Source organism: Colletotrichum lupini, chromosome 10, assembly GCF_023278565.1.
Source record: "Colletotrichum lupini chromosome 10, complete sequence".
Classification (NCBI taxonomy): Eukaryota; Fungi; Ascomycota; class Sordariomycetes; order Glomerellales; family Glomerellaceae; genus Colletotrichum; species Colletotrichum lupini.
Window position 1 is genome coordinate 826878 of NC_064673.1, and position 26138 is coordinate 853015.

Genomic DNA, 26138 nt, shown 5'->3' on the forward strand with positions numbered 1-26138 from the left:
AACTATCTCGACTAAGAAAGTCGGGCAGGGAAAGAAAAATCTCGAAGACGGCGCGGTCAAATACGGTGACGGGATAGGGTGGTGAAAGCCCACCACTTGTTTAAACGGCGCAATTACGGCGTTACATAGGCACGACATGTGGAGGAATAGGAAACCCCTTGAGGACCAACGTGCGACCTCTGATCGGAGCCGACGGCAAAGATATTCAACTCCACAACCAATACTCGGGGGCATGCTATCCGTCAACTCCGGTGTGCGTGAGAAATTACTCGAAGCACGTATATGGCAACACGCCGGTGTGCATTGGAGCGAAAGGGCGAAGGGCGAAAGCAGGGTCTGCACGGAGGTTTGGAAAATATTGGCGTATAGAGCAGCTCGCAGCTGACAATTTTGTCTTCTTTGCTTATTTCTTCGGGAAGTAGATGGGCAATGAACTTGTTCTTCACTATAACTCACTCTAAATTGCATACTGTGTACATCGTCACTGACCAGATCCGTCAAACCCATCAAAAAGACGCTTTCCCGCGGGTAGCCTAACATCCGGCACTTCCGGAGACCAAAGTCAGCGAGAGCGAATCCCGATCCGATCACGAAAGTTCTACATGCAATGCATGGCAGCATGAGATTATTGAGAAGGGCATATAATTTGATCCCACGTTGACTCGGTGGATCTCGTCCGGCGGACCCTGATCCAGACGGTGTGTCGACGGCTTCCTCTAGAACACAGCTCCACCAGACTCCTTTGGGTCGATGTTTGTCGCCTGCTCCTGAGCAACAGTCATCTCACGCCACCGGTTGGCCATGATACAAGCATTTTCTTGATCCCGCTAGTCTCGAGCCCGCTAGAGCCGTGGGCGGCCATGTTGTACATTGTATCGTGTAGGGCTACATTAGCTCCACGTCTGAGCGGCGAATTCGTGATTCGGAGAGCCCCCGCTGCTCTCAAGTAAGCGTACCTCACCGAAGAGCACCGAGTCGGTCCCGAGAACCGGTGGACAACGTAGTGCGGCAAACGAAAGAAAAAAGTGGCCGACTTATTCCTATGTCTGTCGGGGTCGGTCTTGCTTGACCGCCGACTTCGTGATTTGCCAGTCCTTACGGCCTAGTATGGACGGTGTTCTAAAAATCCGTTGTCTCCATCGTCGTGAACCGTCCGGTTGCTGGATAATGCCGTGGTCCGGCGGACGAGTCTAAGATGAAGATTGGTAGCTCTTCTACTCTCACCAGTGCTCGTCTGCTTCTTAGTAGCTAGGGGGTCGGATACTAGACAGTGCCATCAGTTAGCTGCCGAGTACAATATGCCACGGAGACGAATTTCTGACTTGAGAGATTGTTTTCCGAATCCCATTAGCCATGCGAGAGGATTTGAGGGCGCCGTCGGCCTTTGAGGGGGTTCAGTGGGTGACATATCACTCCTGTGGCGAACCCCCCTCCAAGCTGGCGAGTATTACTTGCTGGGATGATGAAAGCTCTTGAAATGTAATACGAGATCCAACTGTTTGATTCTTGAAATTCTATATTTTCGGCCGCCAAACGCGTATGCAAGTCTTACGGGTCTATGTTTCGTTAGTAGAAAGATGAATGATAATACGGCAGGCTTCGACAAAGCGGACAATCGAGCAATTGTCGACTCTACACGAAAGGCCTACGTTCCAGTTGGGACATAAGCTAGCTTCCATCCTAAGAAAAACTCACTTCTTACGGCCATCTCTTTGTGTTAATCAAGAAAAACATCCATTTCAACCTTCCCCAATCTCGCGATATAGGTGCTTCCCTCGATTCAAATCGTCACATACGACCATACCCATTGGAAAACTCGGGATCCCGTCCGCTCTCCCATAGATAAGCCAATGAGGGCCGGATTAGTAGTTGGGTCGGTGACGACCAGCGAATACCTGGTGTTGTATGTTTTTGAAGTTTTGGTGGGTTCACGATAATCGCATGTTGTGGACCCGCATGGGGTTTTGTCAGTCGTTGATACCTTACCTCAAACATCACGAATACTTACAAGCAAACGAGCGTTTTTAGATTTCTGCGGTGTCTTCCGAAGTACCACGGTTCGTTATTATACTACCACACGCCCGAATGGTTCTCAGCTCGACGTTCACCTGGTGGTTCATGCCGTCTAGAGCAGCGAAGGATAGCGTACAGCTAGTTGACTGCAGGGAAGCATGGATAAGTAAGGTATGAATACAGCCGAAGTTAGCAGCAGAGAGATGTGAACTTTAGTCCGTCGTAGATAAGCACCGGTGGTTAGATAGTTGCCCTGCGATGCCTTGCCAGAATACTTGAATTAGTAAGATCATTTCGGTAGTGTGGATGGCGCTGAATGTGAATCTCTACTACATGCTCTTCCTCCTCGCTTCATTAATGGCGGGAACAAGGTGCATCTATATCAGTTTCCAGGTTTGCACAAGAAGAAATCTATACAGACATATGGGTATAGCGTCAAGTCCTGTTCAGGACCAGGTACGACCAGATAGAGCGAGCATCTGAGGTTGTCATGGAGGTCACGCTAAGCTTGGGGAGTGATACCGATCTTTCTGCGTTCCCATTCACGGCCATCTAGCAACTATTATGGTGCTAGAGAGCTAGCACAAGCATACGTACATATGAGGTATGTATGAAGTTGTCGACACCCAGGTGTATCTCGGCGGTGAGTGACGCTAATATTACAAGTGCTGTTCGACGATATACAACTGAAGAACTCCTCAAACAGCATTTGGTTTACTTTCGGCGCAGATTTTCCTCAGCACGGCTACTTGAGTTCATAAAATAAGCTTATTCAATGTCGGTTGCCAGAATCACCATCCTTTTACAACCTCTTCTGAAAGTCGGTGATTGCCCCCCTCACATTGGAATCCAACATGGTAAAAGCCAACGCTGGAACGCTGTTTGTGTCACGTCTTATATTTTCAATGTACAAAACCTCAAGCTCAGTATCCTTGCAGCCAGAATCAGCTACTTGCTTGCTTGGCAAGTCTAATGTTACTATTTGCGTCTTCGTCTATGGAGATCTTTGGCGTTCGCTTGGTGAGGCTGCTCAGGTGTAGTCTTCGGCAGGATTCGCTAGCAAGCAGATTGGGGATTCCAGCCAGTACTCCATGAAACATAATCTCAGTGAGTACGTACACTAGTACGCGCAAATTGGGAGTATATCTACATAAAAACCATTCACCTCGAGCCATAAAGGTGTTGCAATATCACGAGCAGGGCGCTATGAGATATGATCCTTGGCCTGAAGTATGTTGCGAACGAGTATGCGTGTCTTTTTTAGCCATAGAAATTAACCATTTAGCGAGTTTCTCATGTTATTGAGGACGGGGGATTGAGGACGGTGGATCACGGCCACTGAAGTATGGTAAACTGTCGCTGATCAACTGTCGGCAGGGGAACTAGGCTGTGCCGCGAGCAAGTTGCATCAAGCAAGACTGAAGCGTTTTCTTGGACCTCGTACTCTTGATTTGGCCCTCCGGATGGGTCGTTGGGCCGCTCTGCCGACAGGGTTGTACCAAAATCGGAATTGCAGCCGGAGCGGGGCCGAACAGTTCCCGGAGCCGACCTGCTGCCTTACTACAAGGTGGATTCCCATGTCCGGATTCAGTGGCGCCCCGCAGCCGGTGGGCGGCAGCACCAAGCCTCAAGTAAGAGCACACTAACAATTACAGAGTAAGGTGCCTTCCTCCAGACGTATACCGACGTACATCAGAAGAATGACTGAAACCCTCATCGTGCAACTCGATGCATTCATCTTACAATGGCGGATGACGTCCGATCTGTAAGCTGCGAAGCGCCAGAACCGGTCTGATCAAGAGGAGAAGAGGAGAGTGGCTCTCGAAGGCTATATCGATCGAGGATTTCTCCCCAACGCCCTACCAGCTCAACAAACTATTATTGCATGAAGTACGGAGTACCGGAGCATGTTATCGTGACAGCCGTTGCTTGCACACCGACCTTGCGTTAGCGAGTCACGCGGGCGATTTGGCCCTCAACCCCCGCCAGATTTTTTGTGGGACATGCCCGTCTCGTTCTCGACCACGAGAGTGCTATCTCGGCTTGGTTGCTCATCGCTCGGCGATTACCAGCGGGATGTTCGCGCCGCGGATGGCATTCTCGCAATACCGACGGAAGGATGCCGCACCCTAGAGGCTTCACCTCCAGCTTGGCTGGGAGACAATAAACGACGCCATGCTTCCTCCAGCCGGGCGCAGCTGGAGGCTCTGGCAGCAAATACCTAGGTGATGAAGCTTGCGGTGGGTGGCAACAAGTACAACCCACAATCCACAAGGTCCTTCAGGGAGTCAAGCAACGTGAGTGGGTGCATGGATTGCCATGCGGCGGCGCCCCCAAATATGGACCAACTTAAGACCATCAAGCACGCGCAGGCGCCCCTCTGCCCTCTTCTAAGTCTAGGCTCTCTGGCAAAGCGGTGGGTGACTCGTTGGACGTTTGACCGCACGCCGCGGACTCGGACGATAGTGTCCATGCCTGTCTCGCTGCGAGGCGGACCACGAGGCCTGGGTACCAAAGTCAACCCAAGAATCAAACTGTCACCATCTTATCGGTGCTAAGCCATTCGGACGCCCCCTACGCAAGTCACGTCCAGGGATCCCCCGCCAAGTATGGTCAAGCAGCAGCGGGCTATTGGTTGGACGTTCCTGGCCTTCCCCCTTTGCGGCAGCCCTGGATCCGACTTTGTGAGGGCAGAAGAGGTACTGGGTCTGGAAGAATAGTAGTACGGGGCCACCGAGAGCGCTCGTCAAGGTACTTTCAAGGCCTGCCGTCCTGCCGACCTACCTATCTCTAGGTACCTGACGGCTGCGGCATGCCTACCAAGGTCCATATGCGGCGAGAGGGAGCTCAAGCTGCGGTAAGGGAATACGCAATCCCCCAAGAGAACCCGCACCGTTGAAGGGAAGAGACAAGGTGAGAAAAGGTAAGAAAGGTACCGTCGTAGAGAGGTATCTAAGTCGCCAGCCTGCCGCAACGCAACGCACCCTCTCACTTACACCATCTCCCTTTCTCTTCGCTTCCTTTGACTTTGCTCCGATTCCTCCCACTTCCCTCACCTACATACCGTACTTCCTTCACACACTCTTTCTTTCCGCATCTACAACCTCTGGTCAATACTTTATTTTCAAAGTGCGTTTGGCCTGCTGATCAGAGGTTGCTCGAAATGCCTGTGCCAATTGCCGCCAAAGGTCAGTGACATTCATCTGTACAACCACCCCCTTGTCGCCGCCTCTCGCTTCCATGTACCGCCTACAGCCCCTCCGTCTCAATGGATGGAAATTCCCCCGAATCCCCCCATGCCCGCATCCCCAAACACCGCCCGACGATCTGCTGTTCTGCTATTCCTTCGGAGCCTACACTACGGATACACGTACCTACACTACCCCGCGTCAGCGCTCTTGCGAATCACGTTGCTTGCCTGAGGTGGTCAGGCCTGTGGCAAATGGCTTCCAGGACCACGCAATCCCGACTTGTTCGGGCGCGTGGCCAATTTAGAGCTTGCCAGTTTCGTTTCTCGGGTTGCTATTTCATCTGTTTCTTTTTGCCTTTTTGCAAAATTGCAACCAACCTGTTTCGCTCCCTGCTACCTCACCGTTTCTCGCCATTTCGTTCCCTACAACTCTGACTGCCTCGACGCTTGACGATGCCTGGTGTTAACAACGGTGCCCTGGCTTCAGCCGGCATTATTGCTGTGTCTGTTGCCGTTGCAGCTGCTATTGCCATCTACGAGTCACCAGAACTTCAGCGATATGCCAACGATGTCCGGAGACGCATCGCCATGGCCTTACACTCTTTGGGCGAGGGTTTCGAGCCCAACGACCGCCCGCCCATGTTCAACAGACCCGAGGACGCCCAGGGTTTCCTAGAGTCCCGTGGAGGGGCTGAAGCTGGAGTCGACGCCGATGACGAGACACGCCGCCGCCAGCGCGAGGAGATTTTGTATTGGAATGCCGTGGCCTTGGCCAAGAAGGAGAAGGAGAGAATCGAAGCCGAAGAATCCGGATCGCGGGAGCTGCCGCCACCAGGCCCAGCGCGGGGCAGATCTTTCGATGACTTTTTGCACGAGGACAAGAGTGGCGAGAAGGGATCCTTCGTTTACAACACGGGCGCAACCACCTACAACGACGAGGGGCTTATTCGACGCCGTCCCGAGGGTGTCCGCGGCCTCAACGCTTCGCTTTACGCCAACCCTTTCGCCGACGAACACCAGATCGATCAGGAAGATTTGCCAGTCATGGAAGAGCCCAGCTCCCTGTCCCCCGCCCACGACGAGGCCGTGTCAGACATTTACAGCGCCACCACCCGCGACGCCGACGAACGCCCCCGAGACATTGCCGCCACCATTGCCCAAATGCCCCCTCTGGTCGACGTCTCTGAAACTTCATCCCAATCTGAAAAGTCCACGACTCTCGACCGCGAGCTCGGTGCCGACGAGTACATGACTGCTGGCCAAGAGAACCGCGAAGAAGCCTATGCCTCCATCCAAGCCTGGGCACAAGGGTCCAGCCCCTCCAACTTTTACTCACCGCTTCCCATGTCGCCTCCCGTACCCATGTCCGAACCCGAGCTTGTTAGCGAAGGCGAACTCACCCCCACCGACTCGGCCTCCCTCGCTGGCTCCGGCGAGGACGTCGCCAACGATGCCGCTTCGTCTAGAGCTGGTGACAACAGCCGCTACTACGATGTGCTGAGTGAGAGCGAGGGTATGATGACTCCCGCTAGCTGGTCCGAGGTTGGAAGCGTTGTCAGCGAGAGCGAGACTCGCAGCGAAACTGCGCAGGCCCGTGTCCACGCATGAACGCGGTTTCTCTTCAACTTTTCTTTGGTATATCACAATTGATTCAGTCAGCTCGCTAAGCACGGCGACGGAAATAGCAGGGAAAGGCGCAAAAGGATCAACAGGACTGGGAAACAGAGCACGAATAGATTTTGGGCGGATAGGCACATGACTTGAAATAAAACCTTTAGTTTCTAAATGCATTTCCCCGTGATCCCGTGTCTTCCCTGTTGGTCTGCCTTCTGAGAGACCATCGCATAGCGCCGCGTCCACGGCAATCAAAGTTTAACAAACTCCAAAAATGACAGGAAGTGTATCTCCTCGTCTACGCTAGTATGGTAGTGGAACAGCTCTTCACTGTGGAACCTCGTCGGCAGCTCGGATCCTTCCCAATCTAACATCATCATCCGAAATATCGTCCTTGTTCACAATCACAGCCTCCTCCTCCTTCATCTTGTCGCCGTAATCCTTCCACAGCTGCTCGACGGGCCTGCCCACGATCTCGGTCCAGAACTCCTTCTCCTTGTAGCGCTGGGTACGAAGCTTCTCGTTGATCCTCCTGACGGTGCCCTTGCCGAAGCGGCCCTCGAGGTAGTCGAGGAAGTAGCCCGTGTGCTGGTACCCGCCGTCCCAGTTCCCGGTGGCGTCGCGCTTCCAGTGAGGCGGGCTCAGGTCGGCGTTGAGGCGGACCCAGTCAGCGATGCCCTCGATCAGGCCGCCCGGGCAGGTTCCGTGGGCGTTATACTGGAAGCAGTGGACCATTTCGTGGGTGAGGACGCCCATGATCTCGGCGGTGCGGCGGTCGGCGGGGATGCCGGCGATGTAGGACATGGAGAAGTGGATCTCCTTGTGGTCGTCGTCGAGGTCGGAGCCCGTGGTGTAGGCGACGCCGCCCATGGGGCGGAGGATGAGGGTGACGGAGCGGGTTGGCGGGACGTGGGTTGTGTGGTTGGAGGGGGACTCGTAGAGGAGGGTGAGGACGGAGCGGACGGCGGTCGCGAGGGCGGTGCTGGCGTTCACGGCGGAGAGGAAGTGGGCTGCGGCCGGGTCGTTGAGGTCGCGGATCTCGAGGCGGAGCTTGGGGAGGGCAAAGTCCGGGACGGGACGGGGGTGATTGCTGGCGGCGCCGGCGGCGGGGGCTAGCGGTTGCTGATCTGATGATGATTTGAGGTGGGCGGGGAGCGGGGTGGCGGCTGGGGGCGCCGGGGCCGGGCCCGGTGCCTCGGAGGTTGGTGTTGATTCTGGGACGGCGGATGACATGGCTGGGAGGAAGATGGCGATGGGATCAGGGTTGGGCGTGGTGTTTGGTGGGAGGACCATCTGGGAGAGAGCGACCCGCGAGGGGGGTTTTTGAGGGACGCAGTAGCTCGAGATGATGTGCCCTACGGATCCGGACAGTTTGAAGTTAGGTAGGGTACCTGTTGGAGCTACCGAGTACCTTGGTTTCGTGAGTACCTACCTTAGCCAACTAGCGTGAGGTAGTGGTGGTTTCGATCACTGTAATGGGACGCAGGTATCCGTACTTTGCTCGAGTTTCAACGCCTGAGGTAAGATAAGTAGCTGCATGCGGAAGCGGATGCTGGTTGTACTACACGCCAGTGTTTCTCATATAATTAACATTACGATCTCGTTTTCGAGAGGTTGCATAGAAACAGGAAACGCTCCTCCCTTTATGTCCGAGAGGTGGATTAGGGAAGGAAAACAGGAATTCCACGAGTCCACATCATCTTGACGGAGGACCCTGTTCCATACGCCGTAAGGTGCAGCATGACAGGCGACTGTAGCTCCCGATCGGGGGACGTACCTCAGGTGCTTAGCTGCTTGGGTGGGAACGTGCCTCCCCCGCGGCTGCAGGGGTAAGGGTCCGGGCCCCGTGGCCGCCCCTCACCTCACTGCTCAGGGCCCTCTCACGATAAGCGGATAAGGACCTAGCGCGGTCTTTCTTAGCGTCCCGCAACACCGCAGGAGCGGAACCCCCAGCCAATGGTCGCCCGGGCTGGGGCTTGCTGGGCGCTGCTGGTGCACGGGACAACCTGCGATGCCCCTTTGTTGTTTGGTTTCGAGAACGTCAACCGCATCCATAAACAACAACCCCATTTTGCCCATCTCCATTCTGCCACTGCTGCCACCTGCGCAACCCGGCCCCAATCTGCCACATTCTTCGCACTGGGATATTCCTCCGTGCTGCTGCTCGCTTCCCAACGCATATTTGCACATAGTTGTAAGCGTTTTTCTTCTGCCCTACCAGTTTCAAACGATATCACACACCCCCCTCCCCTCCCTCGGTGCGCTAAACGATTCATACCCTCGCTCATCGTCGACCTCCCCGTCGCTCGTCTGTCCTGACTGGCTACCTACCCGCGCGCGCGCAAACCGTCTCATTCGTCCAAGCTTCCTTTGTGATGACAACGACGACAAACGACACCACCATTGACCACGATATATACAGACAACTGCTGACACTGCCTTCTGCTCGCACCAGGCACAACCCACCCCGAGCCCAACCCTCGTTTTGCAGGGAATGGCGGAAAAAATCACCGAAGAACAGGTCGACGACCTGCTGAAGATCCTCCGCAGCGAGGCCAGCGTCGATCAAAAGGTCCAGCACGTCACCGGCATCAAGTCCGGCATCAAGCAGCACAACGTTCCCGATGTCCTCGTACCGCAAGTTTTCGACGGCCTCCGTACCGCCTCTACCTCGCCGCACGCCGTCCTCGTCAATGCCGGCTTCACGGCCCTCAACCACCTCCTGACAAGACTGTCGAGACAGGAGCCAAAGTACATTGCCAAGGATGCGAAACACACACTTCCCCTGGTCATTGACAAGCTCGGCGACCCCAAGGATAAGTTCAGGAGCCTCGCATCGCAGGCACTGACCACCATCTACACAGCCGCCCCCATGGACGTCGAGCGCTCCGTCAAGAATGTTGCCATGGTTGGTAAGAACCCGAGGGCAAAGGAGGCCAGCATGCACTGGCTGTTGAACATGCACCAGGAGCACGGCACCCAGTTCCGCGCCTACGTCCCGACTCTCATGGAGTTGCTCGAAGACGCTGATGGCATGGTGCGCGACGTCGCTAAGAGCACCGTCATTGAGCTGTTCCGGTATGTTTCCTGGACGCGGGTTCGATCGCATGATTCGCGCTAATTGATATAATGCAGGAATGCTCCCAATGCCGCCAAGTCTGACCTCAAGAGACAGCTTAAGAACTTCAATGTCCGCCCCGCCATTGAACAAGCCATTGTCAAAGAGCTTGCGCCCACAGCAGCCGACCGACCAAAGACTCCAGGCCTCGATGCTCCCGCTCCTGCCCCTCGACCGAAGCTTGCCGCGAGTGTGTCTTCCGTTGCGAGCGAGCGCCCTGTTACACCAGCCCCCGAAACGCGAAGCGAGGTCGAGCCGTCATATGCCAACACCCAGCGTGAATTAGACGACATTCTAAGGGAAATGATGATGTACTTTGAGGGCAGGGAGTCGGAGCAAAATTGGCTGAAGCGCGAAGAGAGCATGACAAAGTTGCGTAGGTTGATTGCCGGCAACGTCCCCCAAGACTTCCCCGACGCCTTCCTGCTGGGTCTTAAGGGACTACTCGATGGAATCATCAAGGCCATCACCTCGCTACGGACCAGTCTTTCAAAAGAAGGCTGCAATCTCGTACAGGATATCGCCATGACCTTTGGCCCCGGCATGGATCCTTTGGTGGAGCTTCTTATGCAGACCTTCATCAAACTCGCCGCGGCAACGAAGAAGATTGCTTCCCAGCAGGCAGATACCACAGTCAACATCATCATCGGCAAAGTCACCTACAATTCGCGCATCATGCAGCATATCTGGGGTGCTTGCCAGGATAAGAATGTCCAGCCCAGAACGTATGCCACTGGTTGGCTCAAGACGATCCTTACCAAGGAAGCACATCACAAGAGTCACATTGAGCACGGCGGAGGACTGGACCTCGTCGAGAAATGCATCAAGAAGGGGCTCAATGACGCGAACCCCGGTGTAAGGGAGCGCATGCGTGCCACCTTTTGGGTGTTTGCCAAAATCTGGCCACCCAGGGCAGATATGTAAGTCGAGAGTGCTCCGATCTGCCACGCATCTTGCTGACAGAAAAAAAAACAGGCTCAAGGATACGCTGGAACCGACTGCGCAGAAGCTCCTCGACAAGGACCCCAACAACCCCAACGCCCCTAAGAGGGAAGTCGAGGCTACACGCGCCAGACCAGGCCTGGGCCTGTCAAAGAGCACCATGGGCACTGGGAAACCGACCTTGCGTGAGACTATGATGGCACAGAAGAAGGCGACAATGGCAGCATCACAAAAGTTGCCGCCTCGCCCAGGCTCTGCAATGGCCAATTTGTCTCCCGCTCGACCACAACAAGCGGCGTCCAGCTCGTCGAGCGGCCCAGCGCCGTCCGCTAAGCCGACAGCCTCAGGAGGCATGTCCGTTCGGCCCATGAGACCGACCAAGAGAAGGCCAGAAATGGCGGCACGACCCGCGACGGCTGGACCCTACTCAGTACGCACGCATGACGGACCCTCCGCCGAGACATCTAGTCCCGAAAACCCCAAGTCTAGGAGCACCACAACGAGGCCGAAGACCGAGGCCTCCCCACGGAGAGCTCAAAGTAGGCCTCGTGCTGCGACATCTCATGCGTCACCCGGCGCCAAGTCGACCCTTTCGAAATCTGTTTCTTCTCCTCGCGACTCGCCCCGCACAAGTCCTGCAAAGCCCGAGAGGATGCAGACCACAATCCCGACGAGTAGCCCGTCCAGGAACAATGAAGATCTTACATTAGTGGTGCCGAGCCTCGGGAGCTTGAGGTCGCCTCCAACTTTGGATCGACGTCAAAGAGCCGCGACAGAGGAGCCGACAGTACCAGACTTTGAGGCAGATGCGCCTGCGGAGATTGCGGCGGAGATTCCTTTGCCCAAGGCCGAGCTAGCACAAGAAGCATCTTCTGAACCCGTTCCTGAGCCCACTCCGGAGCCTGCCGAGCAATCTTTGGCAGAACCTGAAGATGAGGTTGCTGTAGGAGCGCCCACCGAGACCTCACCCGAGGCCCCAGCGGCCGAGACCGAAGAGGCACCGCTTGAGGAGGCCGTGGAAGCTCCTGCCGAGGCTGCGGCGGGAGGATTAGCCCCCTCTCCTGTTATAGAGGAGATGGCTAAGGCAGAACCGGAGCCGGCGTCAACGAATGGACTGAAGGTGTTCGAGGACCCCTTCGTCGATGACGGTACAACTGCCAACCCAGATATCACTATCCCCGTTCTGGAAGATAAGCCCGTGAATGAGGTTGCTGCACCAGCGCTGAGCAATGGATTTGAGGCCAACGGTACGCCCGAGACTCCCGAAAAAGCCCGTCAGACATCGAGACTGCTTGACAGCGGTGTTACGAGAGTTAAGGCGAAGTCTCTGGACGTCCACGGCTTTAGGAAGCTACAATCAATCATCAGAGACAACAAGGCTGTTTTCACGGATGAGAAGTTCGAGGCGCTGCTTCGAGGACTGTTTGAGTATCTAGAGTCACCTCTTGAAACGCTCGCGCCGGAGAGAGTTCAGGACGTCAAGGCACAGATCCTCGCGACCATCAAGCTTTTGCTGAAGAAGGAACGGGACAATTTCCAGCCACACGTCTCACGTGGCCTCGAGTCTCTCGTATCAACGCGCAGCGCATATGACTCACGCACTCGCATTGTCAGCGGTCTTGAGCTCCTCGCAGAAGAGCTCGTAGCTCTCGGAGACCCGCCCGAGATCGTTGTGGTCATGACCAAGCTTCTGCAAAGCAAGCAGGACACTACGATCGAGGGCAGCCGCTGTCTTGCTACAGGTCTGCATGTTCTCAAGGAGCTTCTCGACAAGCGCACTGGCTTCACGCCCTCAGACAATGAGCTCGCACAGCTTGCCGGCCTCGCTGGCCGCTGTCTCGAGTCAACGGACTCTGGTGTTCGCATGGGCGCTGTGCAACTCTGCGTTGCTCTTCACGCGCGGATTGGTGATGCGCCGTTCTGGGAGCTTATCAAAGGCGCCAAGGACGACCCGAAGAATCTCATCACGTACTATATCGCGAAGCATCAGCGGGAGAGCAGCGTCGGAGCCTAGGTACCGGTGCACCTCGAGGAACGTCGATGCACCACTAAGAGATACGGTATCGCTGCAGGAGTTGGAAAACGGCGTCGGGATGTGTGGGTGGTTTGATGGGTAATACCTCATGGGCCTCAAAAAAACAAGTGAAAATGGAGTTTCTATTGTTTGCTTAAAGGGGCTGGGCAACGGAAAGAATACGGAGGGCCGAGCTTGTAGGCGAAAGCGAGGTTCTTCTTTTTTTGGGTTCTGCGTATTTTACATTTTGGAAGCCTTTCTTGTATGCCTTCTTTGTAGCTGCTCGGCATAAGCTGTGTACTGTACCAACATACTTTCTATTCTATTCTGATGAAACCTCGTTTCTCTCGACCTGCTATGTGGCCTCTCTGTTCTTATGGTCCGGCCATTTTTTGCTTCCAGAGACATTGAGTAGTATTATGCAGCACAGCCCAGACTTGATGCTGACTTTGCTCTCGCCCGGATGCCCGAGTCTCGGAGCCAAGTTCCTCGGGCCGGTTTAGAAGGGGGTGTTTGCCCGAGACCGGCGCGAGGTTTCTTCATTCTCTTATGAGGCAGGGCAGGGGAGGGGCGCAGCTGGCTTCTTGATGGAGACGTGGCTGGGTCAAGGGTATCATTGCGTTCAAGACAGAAAGAGATGGGAGGATGAGGTAAGATCAGGTCAGGTCTGGTTAGGGCTGAGTGTGCAGCAGAGCATTGCGATCACCTGCGCTGACGTGCCGACCTGGCAAAGGTTGGTTGGCTCGCGGACACGGATGCCCAGATACGGAGGAGATTTCCTCCGTGGCATCCACGGCCACTGTCATCGGGGAAAGGGGGAACATGGGACGGAACAGGGTATGGCTTGAACACAAAAGAAGATGGAAAAAAGCATGCCTGCATCAGGTTGACTAAGACCACTTTCACTTGTCAGGCCATGTCGCCACTGGACAAGGGGGCGCGGGCAACGCGGGGAGACCTGTCAGAGAAACTCTGTTTGATGGGTTTTATTTCTTTGGCCAAAGAGAGAATGATGGGAGAGAAAGGCATTGACGGCGGGCGCATGGATGTTGGCTGAAGACGAGGGCTTGCGGGCTTCCCCGGATCGTGGGGGGTATTGGGTTGTGAGGGATGTTCCAGGAGGCAAAGTCCCCCTTTTTCGGTTTTGGAAAAGATGGCGTTATGTAGTAAGAAAAGATTCATGTCTTCCGCTAGGTATTTCTATCACAAGGTTGACGCTCAGCCACGTTTGTGTAAAGGCAGTCTTAGTCTTTGCATTGGAGCTGCGGCGAGGTCGGGAATCGTATGACGTGCGGCGACTCCGACTGCTGTTGTGAAAGGGGGGCCCGCCCGGGTGGGAAATGCAACTTCGGAGAATAAGCCTACGGGCTGCCGGGCGGGCGGCGGCGTTGAGATTTTTGGAAGTGGGAGGGCCGGCCGCATGAGAGACGGCCGTGCTGATCCTTGGGCACGGCTCTCTGGGACTTGCAGAAGCAGCCGCAGCTGTTGGACTAACATACTGGATAGCAGTAGATCTGGTCGGCCCGGCTGGATGTGTGCGGCGAACCCGAGTACTTGGGAAACATGTCAATTATAGCTGACGGTTCACCGATGACACTGTGGACGTGCAGTGACGCCCCTATGGTTGGAGTTGGCGATTGCCACGTTTCCTCATTTGAGCATCCCGTAACGCCATGTGCTATCCCCGTTGCTTGAATTTACGCGACGCGAGGTTGTCCGTCCCTTGAGCAAACCGTCCAAAGTCCTCAAGGAGAAGGGAGGTGATCGGCAATCTGAATGTCCAAAATTGGACGAGTAGGCCAGGAGTGTCCATGGGCGACCAGCGCGGAAATGCTCGAGTTTCGCAAGGGACAACGCATCTGCAGAGGCCGAGGATTACGCGGTCCCCTGCGGCATCCCGCCCGCGTCGGTGAAAATTCTAGGAATTTGAGCGGTTGACGGGAGGGCTGGCGGGCCCCATGTTGAAAGCTTGTAGTCGGGACATGATGCCTGCATCTATCGACCATTGGGCGAGGGGGCTGGGCGAGCCATCGATTGTATCCGTATAATCGAACGATTGAGAACGTGCTGGGTGGATGCTTCCGCGAACTGAGTGCTGCGTTTGAATCAAGTCGGGCTGAAAGGAGCCCTCCTCAGAGGCTAGGATTGAATGAGAGCGTTGCAATCAACAAATTGGGTGATGTTTACAGCGTAGCACTGGGGCCAGTTGTTAAACTCCAACGCTGACAAGATGTCGAAGAACGAACATGGGTTCTTTTTAGCGAGCGCATCAGTGGATTGCAATTCCACCTTTTGACCTTCTAGGCCAAAGGGTCTCTGTAGACTGTTGCAATATTCTAATGTTGCAACTCGCAAGGTGCTCTTCATGAAAATTCGGGGAACAAAATGCTTGCCGGCGGCCCCAGTAGCGGCCATGGAGAGCCGTATGCATGGTTGGACTTGATCGAGACCGAGGCGACGAGGAGGTTGACGTTGGGTTGTTGGCTAAGGCAACTGAGCTGTCAAAATGATTGAGCGTGCCGAGAGTTTCCATATGTGCTCTCATCGACGTGGACTCCCTGTCGAGGTTAGAGAGTCTTGGTAGGGCTCCGAGGGGAAAATTCGCTCAGACGAGGTTCCACGGTGTATTAGTTGCAGTCCTATCCGCGGTCGTCAACTCGTCGGGCTTCAGTATTGGCCTAGTATGGAATAGCTAACTCGATCGCCTTCCCCACAGAAATGCCGATCTTGCGTCCACGATGGAACAGGGCCAGAATGTTGGTTCTCATTGCCGCTGCAGTCCGGCTTTGATAAACGAGTGAAGGAAAGTGACTAACAGCTGTATCCGTAAGGTTGGACCTCTTGAGTAATTGAGATGCTTTGCAACTTTGCAAGACCCCAACAATGACGAAAATTCGAACAGCAGGCTGCGCGAAAAGCGGTGTGCTACCTCCAGGTCTAACATCATGGATGGGATGAGCCAGGTCCGGGATTGCTGTACGTAGTAGTGGTACCGAAACTGAGGGCCTGAAACCCAACGGAGCCGATTCCTTCCCCAATCGCGGTTCTCTGGGGATATCAAAGAACTGTACGTAGGACGACACCATGTAACATCAGGATGCGGGCTGGCAAACTGGGTAACAACTTGGCGCGATTGGAAATGGTGTTTGAAACGAAGGCGGGGAGCTGGTGAAGCACATCGTCGGCTTGTCGCCAAGAGTTATTCCGTGAGTGATACTCCGTAACCAGTCTGGATAAATAGGGAAGACGCAAAGCCCAATCTGTTTTCGTACCTGAGGGTGAAAGACATCGTCGTCCCGGCATTGAGGGGCAAGAGGTATCATGGTTGGCTGACGAGGCCAAAGTCAACATCAGGCGAGAGATCTTGGGCGAGAAGGCGATGAGCACTGCTACAGGGTCAAATCTTGCTGACCACGACTATCAGAAGAAGTATGAAATTGCCAGCAAACCTGCTCCATCTACCCACACACGCCGAGTGTGCTGGACTGTTTGACAACGACGTTGGCCAACGCCCCGCTGATGGACACCGCCGACCCGGAAGCAATCTGTGCTCTGCTGGTTCGGAGGTCCATCATAGGTTGATCACGTTGTTGCGGAACGTTCCTTGATGAATATAACGGATAATGGACGGATCCACGGCTCATTTGAGATGCTGAGGCATTCAAGTACTTCGTGATTGCCAATGGATGTGATGAGACCATGTTGACGGCAATTGTGCGGCCTTTTGCCGCGCCGTTGTGTTCGCAAATTGCAAATGGAGAAGAAAAGGGTATGTAGTCTTGGTGCCCGAAGGATCGACTGCATGGATTGTGGATGAGTAGCGGCAGAGTGCGGATGGCTTCAAACCGTCCCTCTTTTTTTGTGTAGAAAGACTGAGAGACTGAAGAGAGGAGAAGGATCCGGATCGACCTGGTGGCGTTTGCAGCGGAGAGGCGTTTAGTTGAAACAGTAGCACCGAATCTCCACTTACGCCTTCCACGTCCAGTCGTTCACCCGTCTCGACTTCTCATTTAGATGAGATACGTACCCAGAATCAAGGGTTTACCCCTCCCCGACCCCGACGACCAGCATACGTACCTCAGAAAGTACCTGCCTACCTATCTTACATAGTACCTACCTACGTACTCTGAAGGCATCTTCTGGTTCAATGTCGTTGGCGTACCTTACTGCTGACCAGTTCTCACACGTTCACTCCCAGCATCAATTGCAATCACAGGGCCTGCCATGACAGTCTGCCACTGGATCGGTCCCTACAGACTTGATCCTACCCCGAACTGGCCTCCTTTCCTGAAGATTGGTTTCCTCTCACAAAGCTCCGGCGCATCTAATACTTGGCATGGCACTATCCGTAGCATCGTACCCCAACATCACAAAGTCTCCGTGAGATGCTCGATTGACGACCACTGACCACAACTCAACCCTACAGTGTGCCGCAGTGGCACTGTGTCCAATCCGATTATTCCAGACATCCTCTTCACTGCTGCAAGTATTGATCGACCTTCTTCCCTCGACTTCAACGGTCCAACACGGCTCCTCATCCTCTGCTGATCTCCGATTCCGAGCCTGGCGCTACACTAACATAACAGCAGGGTTGTTGAGCCACATGCTGCGAGCTGTAAGGGGGTCGGAGCTTGGTCGCTGATCAGAAGGGCCAGACCAACAGCCGACCAGCTCCTTCGTTCCTCTGCCTCTCTTCGGAGTACTGTGCTGTGTAAGCTGACAGATATTATTACATTGCTAGAGGCAAATCCCGATCGTTGAGTGGTACCTAGTCAACGACACGTCTCGCTAAATTTAGTACCGACTTTCCTATGCCTAGGAACTACAGATACCTCGAGCTTCTGGCGTCCCGCTGGTTCACGTCAAACCAGGACCTGCCTCGTCTTGCTGGAACGACACACGACGCACACATGACATACGACGTGAATGTGACAGCCACAGCTCGAGTCACGGGCAAGGGGAAACGACTTGGTTTCAATCCGTCGTGAATCTAAGCCGCCTCAATTTTCCGTCTGATATCCTGATACGGTTGATACACCGTGCTCCGCGATACAACGTGCCTTGTCTGTTCTTCTACCACACGTTTGGTTTGCCTCTTCTGCTCATGCACCTTCGACTAGATTTTTGACTGCCCAAAGGTCGGCAACTAGGTTCGGGGAGAAGCCCACTTCAAACCCTCGCGTCAGCTTCGAGTCATTATTGCTATCAACGCTTAAACCCAATCTTGGAGTCTTGTCGCCAGCTCATAGCTCGCTCGCAGTTTCTCGGAGCTTACCCGCAGGAACTTAGCTGCTTAGGAAACACGAACGGATCACCGACTGGGCATAGCTGGTGTCCCAAGCCTCGGCCGTGCTTCAGCTGGACCTGCAGCTAACGGCGCATAGGGACATCCCGTCAGATGCCGTTCAGGTACAACACACCGCACCTTTTACGTGCATGCGACGCGCGAGAGATGCAGACAATGAGAGGAATAAAGGCTCCTCGAGATGATGGGCTTGGATCACGAGCTGTAGCTCCTCTGCGGTACACTGCAGAGAAGCCCTTTCCATGACCCATCCCAGCCTACGCCGTCTCAACTCTTGCCGCTTACTCTACTGCGAAGACGACCAACAACAACACATTGTCGTCCTACCTTGGTGCTGAGCCGCAGTAAGGCATGGGTTGCCATCTGAGATATCCACTAGACAGCCCCCAGAGTAAAAGAAGGCGGAGGAAAATCAACCCTCAATCAAGTCTGCTGTAATAAGTGCAACGACCCTTTCATTTCCGTCTAACTGGGCTCAATTTAAGGTGGCTCTCTTATGTGTCTCCCACGGCTTGCCGAATGGGGTGGATAGCCACGGCAGTCATTTGTTTGCATGAGACGACCAACATATCAAGTATCCGTACCGGCTACTCGCAATTGCACTCAAGGCTTGCAATCATTGCCTGGATAGTTCCATATACCCGGTGATCGCTTGTGGTCTAGGAAAAGACGAGCTTTGAGTTGTTAGCTTGTTACCGCTTCTGGGCCACCAATGTACAGAGCACAATGGTGGTCGTTGTTATGCTTCGCCTAGCACAACACCGTCACCTCCTGTGCTTCGGTTCTTATTCAATGGGCCTGAGCGTGTAAGTCACCAGAGACGTCGGTAGGAAGTACTCTACCGTACCGCCCCAAGTCCATTGCTTATTATCGTCTGGCCCACCCTTTTCACCTCATCAGTCTGGAAATTCGATGTAGTCAACAATACGAATTGTAATTTCGATGCGGGCACTCGAAATCGGTCCCATGGAACGAGCGACGGTGACTTTCATCAAGTACGTGTAGCAGCTCATCGGGCTTACATAGCACCGCTGGTCGGCATTATTTGTTGGCGGTACAGTTCGAGAGTCACTTGTGCTGAAGCCTGGCGTACGAGTTTCTTGCCCAGCATGTCCCTTTTTTTTCTTTTTTTCTTTTTTGCACTGCTGTCTGTTGACTTGGATATTATAAGTACACTTGTCGCCATCAACTTCTCCCATCCCCTGGATCGAGTACTCTACCACTCTGAAGTGGCACGAAGATACCTAGGTAGATGGCACCAGGAGGTACCGAAGCCCCTGGCGGCCAGTGGCCAGTCAGCAGGCGTGGGTTCCTGGCGGAACACCCCACGTCTTATTCCCATGAGACTCGAGTCCCTCGCTCCGCCGCCGGGAGACGACCCCAGCAGCAGACATGATGATATGGAGTGGACTGTGGACTCGTGGAGGGGGGTTTGAGTGATGAGGGGTTCCACTGTTTGTGCCACAGAGGGGGATGGGCCTTTGCTCATCTTCTTTTCTTATGTCCACGTCCCGTTCACGTTGGGCTGTGACGGCTGTGTGGTGTTCGTATGTGCGTATATCTGTACGGATTATGCGCACCCACATACCTTAGCTCGCGGATAGGTGTCATGCTATGTATTCTTTATTCTGTCCCGTCATCTCTTGGAGTTGTAGGACAATAAGAGTGAAGAGTCGCGAATTGGGGGGTTTCCAGTCTGGGTGCCCGAGAGACACCAGCAAAATAAAAATAAGAAATAGCATCAATCCCTCTTCTATCTGTCTCTGTCTCTGTCTTTTTTGTTTTCTTCTTCTTTTTTCCTTTCCGTTTCTTCATGCTACAAAGTGTTGTGACTCTGTGTAAAACGGACACACTGCAAGCCCAAACACTGCGAAAAGACGCCTCCTGGCGAGTCCTGCCTAGCTCAGGCACGTGGGACATTGTCTGCCCTGAGATGCCTGCATCAGATGATACATACATTATACTCTATGGTACATAGGTTGATGTAGAAAGCCATCTGCGTGATTTGGCATAGAATCAGAGACTGGATCTCTCATTTCACCTCGATCTCATGAGAAGCGTCTTCATTAAACTGAATGATGCTATCAGTTTGGCGAGCGAAGTTAACGATGTTTTGCCGTATGGACCAAAAAAAAAGTGTTGGACTCTCGACACCCACCCCGCTGCTTGCCCTGCCTGCCCGGGAAGGGGGTAAGCTACCTGCTGCGGTAGGTAGGTACCTGTGGATGGATTATGGAAGGAGATGGGAACCAGGAAGTACCTGGCTCCAAGGTACCGATCACTCCCGCCCTGTTCCCAACTTCACCACCCCCTCCGTACCACAGCACCGCACCATCCATCACATATGCCAACGTTTGTGTGTGAGTGTCCCATCATCCTGTTCCACCTCCCGTCCGTCCAGCCCCGTTTCTCATCCAGTTCCAGTCCCCGATTCCACCTCCACCTCAAGCTATCAGTCTCCCGTTCCATCCAGAGTCCCCCCCCCCCCCCCCCCCCCCCCCCCCCCCCCCCCCCCCCCCCCCCCCCTCCCCCCGCCCCCCCCCCCCCACCCCTCCCCCCCCCCCCCCCCCCCCCCCCCCCTCCCCCCCCCCCCCCCCCCCCCCCCGAGTTTCCCCCCAAATTCCACGACGAGCGCCACCGCCATCCACCAGTGATCATTTCCTCGCGCTTCCCCTCCCCCCCTCGCTCTCTGTCTTCGTGAATGTGAGTGTGTGTGTGTGTGTGTGTGTATGTGTGTGTCGAGGAAGGGACATTTCCTTTCCTCTCTCGCGTTCTCTCCCTCACTTGATTGTAGCGTGTATGTCGGTATACACACCTACCGTCATTTACCTAGGGTACGAAGTACTACTTGGTGCTTTCCTTCCCTTAGGAACGGATAAAGGTACTTGGACAATCTTCCAAGTTCCACCCCTCGCTTTTCTCGTACACGCTAGCAATCTACCTTACCTTCCACATTGCCTTTACTCTGTACTCCGTACACGACCCGTCACTGCCTTAAGGCAAGGTCCGCGCGTTACAAGCACCTTCCTTCATTCCGCGATAGAGGCCTTTCAGCTCTCCTCCCCCATCAAACTCTCTTGTACCTTTCTAAGGGCCTGGACAACCCCCTGAACCCGTCAACCCACCCTTTGCTACCTGACTGCGTAGGTTCCCAGGTACGCCAGCTTCGGTCCTCATCATCCCGTTGCTGTTAGCCCGGTACCACGGACCAAGCCCAGGGCTTGCCATCGTCTCGCTCGTCCTCCACGTCGTCGTCGCACCTCTTCATCCAACCGACCATTCGAGGGCCTAGTTTGTCACCACAATTCCGAATTCGACAAGCCCGCGCCCAGCTTTGCTCTCGCTTCCACTGCCACCGCGAGATCACGGCCTCTGCCACTTAACCTCATTACCTTGCTTCACCTCACCTAACCCTGATTTTCGTCACCGGCGCCGCCTCGCTTCTTTTTGGGGTTTTGCCTTTTCCTTTTTTTTACGCCTCCCCCCAGAGGCCCCGAGCCCTCGAGTACAACCTCTCATCTTCTCGCTGGCGAACTACATCCAAAACCCTCCAGACGAAATCAAACGAGCGCTACCACTACCACGACACCGCCCACGCCCCTCGCTACTCTCACCACCTCGACATTCACTTCCCGCACCGCCGTTCTGCTTTCACTGCTATCGCGCTTCTGAGCACACACCCCCTTTCGAAGCGCCATTCACTACAAGCTCTCTTGCCCGTCGTACACGCCCTTCCTGTCGGGCTTCTGGCACGAACCGCACAGCCTGCCGACCGATCCTCATCTCTCGTCGTCCATGATACAGCTTTTCACAGACGACCCTTCGCCTATCGATCGTTTTGCTTTCGACTTGCTTTCATGACCGGCGACAAAGTCGTCTTCCTGCTCGCCAGATAATTGTCGTGACGACGTCCTACGAAAAAAGGACATTCTGCCCGTCATGACTGCTGTCGTGGAGGATTATTTGGAGAGTCCCATGGACAATGACGACGTCTTCCCTTGCAAAGGTTGCGGCGAGGTACGATGGCCCACCCCCGTTACTTCTGACTATTCTGCAAGCACGTACTGATGGCGGTACCCTACCCGATTAGATCCTAGAAGAGGGCAAAGCGTTCGAACTTGGTATGTTCCCTACAATTGCTTCTCTTCTCAACTCTCTCTTGCCCTATTCTCTGTCTCTGTAATATGCTCTGAGCAGCATCATCATCTGGCTTCACCCTGTGGCCATGATGTCCTCCGTGGCCATGGCGTCGTCCGCAGTCTCCAAGTTCAACCAGGCTAACCAGTCTCCTCCTCCTTCAGCTGGCAACCGATGGCATCTCAACTGCTTCCGCTGCAATACTTGCGGCACCCTTCTCGATTCCGATGCGAACCTGCTACTCCTCGGCGACGGCTCGCTCATCTGCAACAACTGTACATATAGCTGCAGTGCCTGCAACAACAAGATCGAGGACCTCGCCATCCTCACCGGGGATCAGGCCTTCTGCGCAACGTGCTTTAGGTGTCGCAACTGCAAGCGGAAGATCGAGAACCTGCGATATGCTCGAACTTCGCAAGGTATTTTCTGTATGAGCTGTCATGAGTCGCTCATGGCAAGACGGAGGAAAAAATCAAAAGCAGCAGCCCAGGCCAAGTCGAAAGAGAAGGACGGCTCCCCCATGATTACCGACAAGTCACTTCCCGCCTTGCCACCCAATGCCATTCCTCCGAATGCCTTCCACGATACCAAAGTCGACCCCGATTCAGACAAGGAGACTCCGACCGAGCTGTCCCCAAGACCGCGACCGGCATACGGCAGAAATGATTCTTCGTCAAAAAATAGCACTCGGCCTTCGCGTTCTCCTGAGCGTGTCTCCGAGCCCGCCAGGGAAAGCGGCTTGGGTCTTCCTGCTGCAAACTACCGCAACAACCGCAACTCGACCATGTATGCTCCTAATAACAACGCCGATACTAACGGCGGTGACGACGGTTTCTTCATTCCGGTGGCGCTGGATAACAACCCGGCATCGAATGCTACCCCCCGATCGACATCGGAGAACGTGTCCAGCGCATCCAAGAAGGATAAGGACTACTTCAGCGTGCCCCGAGCCAGCACTGATCAAAAGGGCGAATCCCAGTCCTCAACACCCCATATTGCTTTTCAGGAGAAGGGTCGACAGCCGTCGTCTGATTATGAGTCCGGGCCCATTAAGTTGCCGCTGCGCAAGACTTCAAAGTCATCTCGGCATGACGGGCGATCATCGGTCATCAATGATGAGAAATCGCACAAGGTTACAACCGGCAAGCTCTCGCCATCGATTGATGAGTTTAAGTTGCAAGATGCGCCCAAGAGCAAGAAGCTCATTAGCCCGAGAAGTGCCTCTCACTCGGCCGCCTTGACCCCAGAGAGCGGCAGCGCCAAGAGCAGCGAAGGTGTTCTGCGCAAAGACAAGGAGCCGTTCCCTAACTTGCCTTCGTCCGATTCACCTCCACGCATGGCCCGATCGTCTCAAGATTCGAGACAGCGCGATGAGGGCGAGGTGCGTCCTTCGATGGACTCCATCTCTTCCTCGCGAACAGACACAACTGCTGGCAAATCCATTGCTCGTAAAGAGCTTCCCTCGCGTAGCTGTAAGTCAATTTCGCACCCGTGTTTTACCATCATGCAAGGCGCACCGACCTAATCTTCTTTTTACTCTCCCACAGCCAACGGCAAACCTCTAGGTCGATCCAACACACATGATGAGACAACCTCATCAGGTCTCGCAGCCGGGCGACCGAATATGACCGAGCACAAGCTCAGCGATACTTACATGCAGCCTCGAGCACCCCCTCAACCGCCCGGCAAACCTGCCAACTCTCCCAATCCTCCCGCAAAGGATCAGGCGAACGTCAACGAGGAAGGAAAGGTATCACCTAAGCTGCCTAGATGGAGTGCAGGTGGCGATTTCAGTATGGACGAGGACATGGCGAGGATACTTGGCACCGACGCAGATTCGTCGTCCATCCTTCGTCGTGTATCAAATGCCGTCCGTCACGGACGTACCAACAGTACCGAGGGTGGTCATTCTCAGAGTCAACATCCTCATAGAGTCACAGGTCACACGAGGAGCATCAGTGAGACCACCCGCGGTACCGCTTCTCCTCGCTGGCCCAAGACCCCGATTGCCGAGGATCCCAACGGACATGAGATCAGCAGCCCTATTTCCCTGCACTCAAGCGACGATCCGGCTTTCCTCAAGAGGCAATTGCGCAACTCAGAGAATCGTGTTGCCGAGTTGGAGAGACAGTTCACTACGGAGAAGGACTTGAAGCGTCTTAACAAGACGCTCATTGAAAAGCGCAAAACAGTTTCGGTGTTGGATACTCAGACTGAGATTATGATTCGTCAGCTGGAAGTTCTCGCCGGATACGTCGAACGCGCAAAGGAGACCAAGACACCTGTCGATCCCCGCGACCTGGAAGATTCTGCAATCAAGGAGTTTGTGCAGAAGCTTGACAAGGTCAAGCAGGCCATGAGCGCAGCTATCGAGCAGCTACACGAGGAACGCGACGAGCTAGTCGACGAGAAGAACCAGGCAATGGCCGACAGGGACCGCGCCCTGCTGGAGTTTGAGCAGCTTTCTTCCAAGAACGCCCAGCTTGCGGACATGAACAACGAAATGACCCACCAGATCCAAGAACGGTTCAAGTCTCAAATTGGAGGCGAACTCAAGTCTCCCAACGGCCTTGGCATTTACAGCCAGAGCAAGGTCTTCTCATCATCCAATCTGAACCTCACCGACTCGGCGAGCATGACCACGACTCTCGTTCATGAGACGGATGAGCCAGTTGTTGAAGCTCGACCGACAGTGGTTGATATTAGGAAGGGCCAGGTGAAGAAGTTCAACTGGAAGAAGGGATCCAAGGGCCTCGCAGGAAGCGTGGCCAAGGGTGTCAACCGTGCCGTCGTGGCTTTCCAGCAGGAGCGCGAACGCGGTCCTCATCAGGGCCTGACGGGAGACAGCATCGGCCTGCCGTACAATATGACTGTTTCTCAAGTAGAAGCACCCAGTACCCAGGCTCCTGGAGCTGCCTCGCAGCAGAAGAATGCGCAGCAAGCACAAGGTTTTGGCTTCTTCAAGAACAAGAACAACCAGAAGTCCATGTCCACGACCAACGTGTCGACGCCCACGATCGCAGAGGCGCCCACCACCTTGTTCGGCTCAGACCTAACTGAAAGAGCTGACTACGAAAGGCGCACCATCCCAAGCGTAGTAACACGTTGTATCGAAGAGGTTGAGCTTCGCGGTATGGATATTGAAGGCATCTACAGAAAGACGGGCGGCAACTCCCTGGTGAAGGTCATTCAAGAAGGATTCGACAAGAGCGAGGACTACGACATCTCAGACCCTGGCCTAGACATCACCGCGGTGACGAGCGTGTTGAAGCAATACTTCAGGAAGCTGCCAATGCCGTTGTTAACGTACGAGGTGTACGACAGAGTCCTGGAGTCGAATGGTAAGTTGATATACACACATTCCCGCCCGAATTCTAAGCTGACATTGCCTGGTAGCCATCACAGACCAGACTGAACGCTGTGACCATCTTCGTAAGGTTTTCAGCACGATGCCACAGCGACACCGCGACTGTCTTGAGTTCTTGATGTTTCATCTTGCGCGGGTTGCTCAACGGGAGCCTGAGAACTTGGTAAGCTTTCATTCCAGTGGTGTAAGGTTGCAATTAAGCTAATTGATATGACAGATGTCTCCCAAGAACTTGGCGGTCGTGTTTGCGCCCACTATCATGCGGGACACGAGCCTGGAACGTGAGATGACAGACATGCACGCCAAGAACCTGGCTGTGCAATTCGTTGTCGAGAATAGCCACACCATCTTTACCGACTGAAAGATTGGCTTGGATGGACAAAAATGATGTTGGAAATTCATGTACATATCAACGCACCCACGACTTGACGCCCTCGA

General features: G+C 54.4%; 9 protein-coding genes across 9 annotated transcripts; 6 read left to right on the forward strand and 3 right to left on the reverse strand.

Moving 5' to 3' along the window:
• Positions 1 to 562: 562 nt before the first annotated feature.
• Positions 563 to 2565, reverse strand: CLUP02_17441 (uncharacterized protein; the record flags this gene model as incomplete). Its single annotated transcript, XM_049296351.1, has 9 exons — positions 563 to 598; positions 657 to 716; positions 788 to 1076; positions 1151 to 1219; positions 1296 to 1382; positions 1797 to 1895; positions 2080 to 2151; positions 2344 to 2390; positions 2467 to 2565. The coding sequence occupies 9 exons, from the start codon at positions 2563 to 2565 to the stop codon at positions 563 to 565; spliced, it is 858 nt and encodes a 285-aa protein (XP_049137575.1).
• Positions 2566 to 2619: 54 nt separating this feature from the next.
• CLUP02_17442 (uncharacterized protein) lies at positions 2620 to 4238 on the forward strand (the record flags this gene model as incomplete). The annotated part of the gene is made up of 9 exons (XM_049296352.1): positions 2620 to 2660; positions 2720 to 2766; positions 2835 to 2980; positions 3054 to 3120; positions 3185 to 3243; positions 3334 to 3361; positions 3391 to 3644; positions 3669 to 3778; positions 3965 to 4238. The coding sequence occupies 9 exons, from the start codon at positions 2620 to 2622 to the stop codon at positions 4236 to 4238; spliced, it is 1026 nt and encodes a 341-aa protein (XP_049137576.1).
• An 84-nt stretch (positions 4239 to 4322) lies between these two features.
• CLUP02_17443 (uncharacterized protein) lies at positions 4323 to 5435 on the forward strand (the record flags this gene model as incomplete). Its single annotated transcript, XM_049296353.1, has 5 exons — positions 4323 to 4549; positions 4607 to 4719; positions 4838 to 4926; positions 4978 to 5142; positions 5202 to 5435. 5 exons carry the CDS (start codon positions 4323 to 4325, stop codon positions 5433 to 5435), a joined length of 828 nt encoding a protein of 275 aa, XP_049137577.1.
• Positions 5436 to 5656: 221 nt separating this feature from the next.
• Positions 5657 to 6811, forward strand: CLUP02_17444 (uncharacterized protein; the record flags this gene model as incomplete). Its single annotated transcript, XM_049296354.1, has 1 exon — positions 5657 to 6811. One exon carries the CDS (start codon positions 5657 to 5659, stop codon positions 6809 to 6811), a length of 1155 nt encoding a protein of 384 aa, XP_049137578.1.
• A 333-nt stretch (positions 6812 to 7144) lies between these two features.
• Positions 7145 to 8110, reverse strand: CLUP02_17445 (plant Basic Secretory protein; the record flags this gene model as incomplete). Its single annotated transcript, XM_049296355.1, has 1 exon — positions 7145 to 8110. One exon carries the CDS (start codon positions 8108 to 8110, stop codon positions 7145 to 7147), a length of 966 nt encoding a protein of 321 aa, XP_049137579.1.
• Positions 8111 to 8773: 663 nt separating this feature from the next.
• On the forward strand, positions 8774 to 12891 carry CLUP02_17446 (uncharacterized protein; the record flags this gene model as incomplete). The annotated part of the gene is made up of 4 exons (XM_049296356.1): positions 8774 to 8857; positions 9273 to 9895; positions 9953 to 10855; positions 10911 to 12891. 4 exons carry the CDS (start codon positions 8774 to 8776, stop codon positions 12889 to 12891), a joined length of 3591 nt encoding a protein of 1196 aa, XP_049137580.1.
• A 1218-nt stretch (positions 12892 to 14109) lies between these two features.
• CLUP02_17447 (uncharacterized protein) lies at positions 14110 to 14388 on the reverse strand (the record flags this gene model as incomplete). The annotated part of the gene is made up of 1 exon (XM_049296357.1): positions 14110 to 14388. One exon carries the CDS (start codon positions 14386 to 14388, stop codon positions 14110 to 14112), a length of 279 nt encoding a protein of 92 aa, XP_049137581.1.
• Positions 14389 to 17115: 2727 nt separating this feature from the next.
• On the forward strand, positions 17116 to 19006 carry CLUP02_17448 (uncharacterized protein; the record flags this gene model as incomplete). The annotated part of the gene is made up of 11 exons (XM_049296358.1): positions 17116 to 17271; positions 17318 to 17506; positions 17547 to 17602; positions 17711 to 17875; positions 18012 to 18150; positions 18220 to 18300; positions 18405 to 18414; positions 18453 to 18540; positions 18580 to 18623; positions 18755 to 18840; positions 18917 to 19006. 11 exons carry the CDS (start codon positions 17116 to 17118, stop codon positions 19004 to 19006), a joined length of 1104 nt encoding a protein of 367 aa, XP_049137582.1.
• Positions 19007 to 22053: 3047 nt separating this feature from the next.
• Positions 22054 to 26061, forward strand: CLUP02_17449 (RhoGAP domain-containing protein; the record flags this gene model as incomplete). The annotated part of the gene is made up of 7 exons (XM_049296359.1): positions 22054 to 22068; positions 22121 to 22213; positions 22287 to 22317; positions 22498 to 23805; positions 23881 to 25674; positions 25730 to 25863; positions 25918 to 26061. 7 exons carry the CDS (start codon positions 22054 to 22056, stop codon positions 26059 to 26061), a joined length of 3519 nt encoding a protein of 1172 aa, XP_049137583.1.
• Between the last annotated feature and the right edge of the window lie 77 nt (positions 26062 to 26138).